This window comes from Mandrillus leucophaeus, unplaced genomic scaffold (assembly GCF_000951045.1).
Source record: "Mandrillus leucophaeus isolate KB7577 unplaced genomic scaffold, Mleu.le_1.0 Scaffold245, whole genome shotgun sequence".
Lineage (NCBI taxonomy): Eukaryota > Metazoa > Chordata > Mammalia > Primates > Cercopithecidae > Mandrillus > Mandrillus leucophaeus.
In genome coordinates, this window is record NW_012102532.1 from 162,730 (window position 1) to 167,615 (window position 4,886).

The 4,886-nt window shown below is 46.8% G+C and overlaps 1 protein-coding gene across 2 annotated transcripts in view; it reads right to left on the reverse strand.

Annotated features, from left to right (window-relative positions):
* The window catches only part of VWF (von Willebrand factor), a 198,345-nt gene that overhangs the window by 108,260 nt on the left and 85,199 nt on the right, over positions 1 to 4,886 (reverse strand). For both annotated transcript variants that reach the window (XM_011982933.1, XM_011982932.1), the window contains exons 21-22: positions 3,749 to 3,883; positions 1,647 to 1,793 (exon numbers count right to left, since the gene is read on the reverse strand). In XM_011982933.1, the coding sequence (XP_011838323.1) occupies positions 1,647 to 1,793; positions 3,749 to 3,883 (282 nt within the window). The remainder of the gene's footprint in view (positions 1 to 1,646; positions 1,794 to 3,748; positions 3,884 to 4,886) is intronic.

Sequence of the window (4,886 nt, forward strand, 5' to 3'; positions counted from 1 at the left end):
CAAGGATATCCAAGAATTGAACTCTACTCTGCACCAAGCAGACCTAATAGACATCTACAGAACTCTCCACCCCAAATCAACAGAATATACTTTCTCCCCAGCACATTGCACTTATTCTAAAATTGACCACATAATTAGAAGTAAAGCACTCCTCAGCAAATGTAAAAGAACAGAAATCACAACACACTGTCTCTCAGACCACAGTGTAATCAAATTAGAACTCAGGATTAAGAAACTCAAAATCACACAACTACATGGAAACTGAACAACTTGCGCCTGAATGACTACTGGGTACATAACGAAATGAAGGCAGATACAAAGATGTTCTTTGAAACCAATGAGAACAAAGATACAACATACCAGAATCTCTGGGACACTCTTAAAGCTGCTGTAGAGGGAAATTTATAGCGCTAAATGCCCACAGGAGAAAGCTGGAAAGATCTAAAATTGACTCTAACATCACAATTAAAAGAATTAGAGAAGCAAGAACAAACAAGTTCAAAAGCTAGCAGAAGGCAAGAAATAACTAAGATCAGAGCAGAACTGAAAGAGACAGAGACACAAAAAACCCTTCAAAAACTCAATGAATCCAGGAGCTGGTTTTTTGAAAAGATCGACAAAATTGATAGACCACTAGCAAGACTAATAAAGAAAAGAGAGAAGAATCAAACAGACTCAATAAAAAATGATAAAGGGGATATCACCACCGACCCCACAGAAATACAAACTACCATCAGAGAACATTATAAACACCTCTACGCAAATAAACTAAAAAATCTAGAAGAAATGGATAAATTCCCGGACACATACGCTCTCCTAAGACTAAACCAGGAAGAAACTGAATCTCTGAAGAGACCCGTAACAGGCTCTGAAATTGAGGCAATAATTAATAGCCTACCAACCAAAAAAAGTCCAGGACCAAATGGATTCACAGCCAAATTCTACCAGAGGTACAAAGAGGAGCTGGTACCATTCCTTCTGAAACTATTCCAATCAATAGAAAAAGAGGGGATTCTCACTCAATTTACGAGGCCAACATGATCCTGATACCAAAGTCTGGCAGAGACACAACAAAAAAAGACAATTTTAGACCAATATCCCTGAAGAACATCCATGTGAAAATCCTCAGTAGAACACTGGCAAACCGAGTCCAGCAGCACATCAAAAAGCTTATCCACCACAATCAAGTCAGCTTCATCCCTCGGATGCACAGCTGGTTCAACATACACAAATCAATAAATGTAATCCATCACATAAACAGAACCAACGACAAAAACCACATTATTATCTCAATAGACGCAGAAAACGCCTTCGACAAAATTCAACAGCCCTTCATGCTAAAAAAAAAAAAAAAAAAACCCTCAATAAACCAAGATATCATACTGAATGGGCAAAAACTGGAAGCATTCCCCTTAAAAACTGGCACAGGACAGGGATGCCCTCTCTCACCACTCCTATTCAACATAGTGTTGGAAGTTCTGGCTAGAGCAATCAGGCAGGAGGAAGAAACAATGACTTCCTCATGTCCTGATTGAATACTGCCTTCCTCCAAGACAGGAGAGAGAGACAATGGGTTGCTAATCAGGGAGCAGAAAATGCTCCAAAGGCCAAGTACTCGACAAGATGAAGCAAGAAAAGCCACTGACCTGGTATGTCTGCTTCAGGACCACGGAGATGCTCAGGTGGCGGTCCCAGACCACAGAGAGGGCTTTGCCCAACAGCAGAATGATGTACCGGCCAGACTCCACCACCTCAAAGTGAGTCTCATCCTTCATGGGCCTCTTCACATTCACCTGGAGGAAGACAAAGCAAGACATACGGGAGGATGAAGGGTAGGCTCGACAGCCAGGTCCTCCCCTCCACTCCACACCTGCCCATTTGTCTCCAGCGCCCACGAGTGCAGGCACCGCCACCCCTCCAGGACCCCACATGTCACTGCATCCCTGCAGGGCCAGCCCCATGCCAGGATGTCTGTGGCCGTCCCACCACCACCACTCTCCAGGCGTCCATGACCAAGAGACAGTAACAGAGGTAGCAGCAAAGTCATGATTATGAAATTAAAGTACTATGAAACCAATGAGCAGAAGACCATCCATCACTTCACAAAAGGTGTTTTATTGACAATTAGTCATTAAATATAGTGGTCCCCTAGACAGGTTTTCAACATGGCAATGATTTTAAGCATCTCTAGTTGATTGTTTAAAACTCTATTCCTTTATAAAAATAAGCAGCAGACTCTCACCTTTCCTGTATCCCACTACCTCCCCCTCCCCAGAGCCACTGTCATCAGGAGACAGAGCTGAAGAAAAAGGGAAACGCGGCACTCAGTGCTAGTACCAGGAATCATACACCGCAGGTTCGAGAAGGGCTCTGACCTGAGCCTCTGACTTGGCCCAATCCCTGCCAGTGCTGCACCCTCAAGGCCCATTTCAGCATGCGTGCTAGACTCAGACTGAGGCTGAGGACCGCCATCACCCCTTTGCAGAGGTCCTCGTTAGTAACATATGACGTGCAGAGCTAATCACATGTGCAAATCTATCCCTCACATGTCTGCACACCTGTTCAGCATCATCACTGTCACTCTGCCCTAAATAAAGCTGCTCTTTGAAATGGAGTTGACACTGCAGACCCACAGTTAATACATCATGCTTGCTAAGCAGTTTTCTTCCATAATGGTGAAGAATTCACCTCCCATCCCCTGATGTCAATGGTGGGTATTGGGAAGAAGGCAGAGATGCAGGCTGAGGCCATGGGAGAAAATGAATATACCAGGACAGGCTTGCGCCCACAGCCTGGGTCTCCATAGCACTCCATGTAGTCAGAGTAGCTGATCCAAAAACTGTAGCCTGGGGATGACCTGCAACTTCAAACACAGGTTCCTCGGCCCCACCCAGACCTACTGAGTCAGAATCTCAGGATGCAGCTCCAAGGTCCACATTTTAAACAAGATCTCCTAACGGAGTCTTGTGTACACTTCTGAAAACTACTTCTTAAGCTCTTAGTACAAAGGGGACTGAATCAGTTTACTCTTTTGAGCTCCTTTAAAAATGTTTATCTGGCCGGGCGCGGTGGCTCACATCTGTTATCCCAGCACTTTGAGGGGCCAAGGCAGGTAGATCACCTGGGGTCAGGAGTTCGAGACCAGCCTGGCCGACATCGTGAAATCCCATCTCTACTAAAAACACAAGAAATTAGCCAGGCATGGTGGCGTACACCTGTAGTCCCAGCTACTAAGGAGGCTGATGCAGGAGAATCGCTTGAACCCTGGAGGTGGAGGTTGCAGTAAGAAGAGAGATCGCACTATTGCACTCCAGCCTGGGTGAAAGAGCGAGACTCCATCTCAAAAAAAAAAAAATGGTTATCTGAAAACAAAAACATATGAAACATATCCCATAACACCATCACTTCATACACACACACAAAGAAAGCCCGGCTACCCTCCAGTCCCCCCCCATTCCAGAGGTGAGCACTGGTTCTTCCCATGTTTGTGCAGACCCATGTGCACATCCTTCACGCACACTCTGCACTGTCGCTAAAATGGGACTGTGTCATCCCTATTGCTCTGCCACTTTTTCTTCTCATAAAATAATATGTCACGGTCAGTTGCAATAGCTCTGCCTCATGCCCTTTAATGGCTGTGCATGATTCCATTCACGTAAGTTCTAAATGAATGCTTGGGAAATATTCCTCTTAAGTGACAGAAGCACAAAGCGGGACATGAGGGTGGAGGAGATGAGGCCGCACTTACCTCCCCATCGAACAGCTCAATCTCTCCTCCCTCCACCAGGATGGTGACATGTTTCTTGCATTTCACTGAGGGGTGGCTGCATCCCTCATTCCCCACCAGGATCCGAAAGGTCCCAGGGTTACCGCCGCAGTAGTCCTGGGGAAAGAGTGCCACGAGAGGACCATTATTCCCACTGGCTCTCACCAGACCAGAAGATTGGCATCTCTTCATCGCAGACTTTTGAATATGTGTCACAGGATCTTGCCATGTCCATGGCTGTGCATGTGTCTCTGTATGTGCCTAGGGGGAGGGGTATATGTCCAGGTGAACGCCCTCAGGTGTGTTAACCTCGCCGACGACAGATGAGCCAGGTGCCTGCAGTGACTGGGGTGGGAGTAAAGGCGGGGGAGGGAGGGAAGGTGACATGTGGCCTGCTTTGATGGATGCATCAGGCTCAAAGGCCTTGCCTAGAGCCCATTCGAGTCCCTCTGGAGCCCTTGCCTAGAGTCCCACCCAGGCAGCTGGGAGAGTTTGACCACAGGGTACTTTGTGGCTCTAAATTCTGGCTGAATCCCTCTGAACTGCTGGCCCAGAAATGGAACCAAAGACGGTTTTACACAGCTCCACGGGTCCTGAACTGCCAGATCGAGATAAGAAGAGACGATAAGGGAGTTCTGGTCCTTGCTGGTCAATTGCACAGAAAATTAAGCAAAAGGGGACATATTCCTGGCAAATCTCTCTCCCATGGTGGCTATTATTGTGGTACGATGAAAAAAAAGGTAAAACGTTCAACTGAGAAAAACAGAGTGTGTCGCTTGAACCCAGGAGGCAGAGGCTGCAGTGAGCCGATATCACGCCACTGCACTCCAGCCTGGCAACACAGCAAGACTCTATCTCAAAAAAAAAAAAAGGTAAAACGTTCAACTGAGAAAAACAGAGTGTGTCGCTTGAACCCAGGAGGCAGAGGTTGCAGGGAGCCAAGACCATGCCACTGCACTCCAGCCTGGGTGACAGAGTGAGACTCCGACTCAAAAAGAAAAAAAAAAAAAAAGATAGAATGGGGAGAATTTCTGAGTTGGTGAACACATGGAGGTGTGTTGGGAGGGTGGCAGGCTGGAGAAGATGGGGGAGCCCCTTGGCCCTCACCCCCCCTCACCTC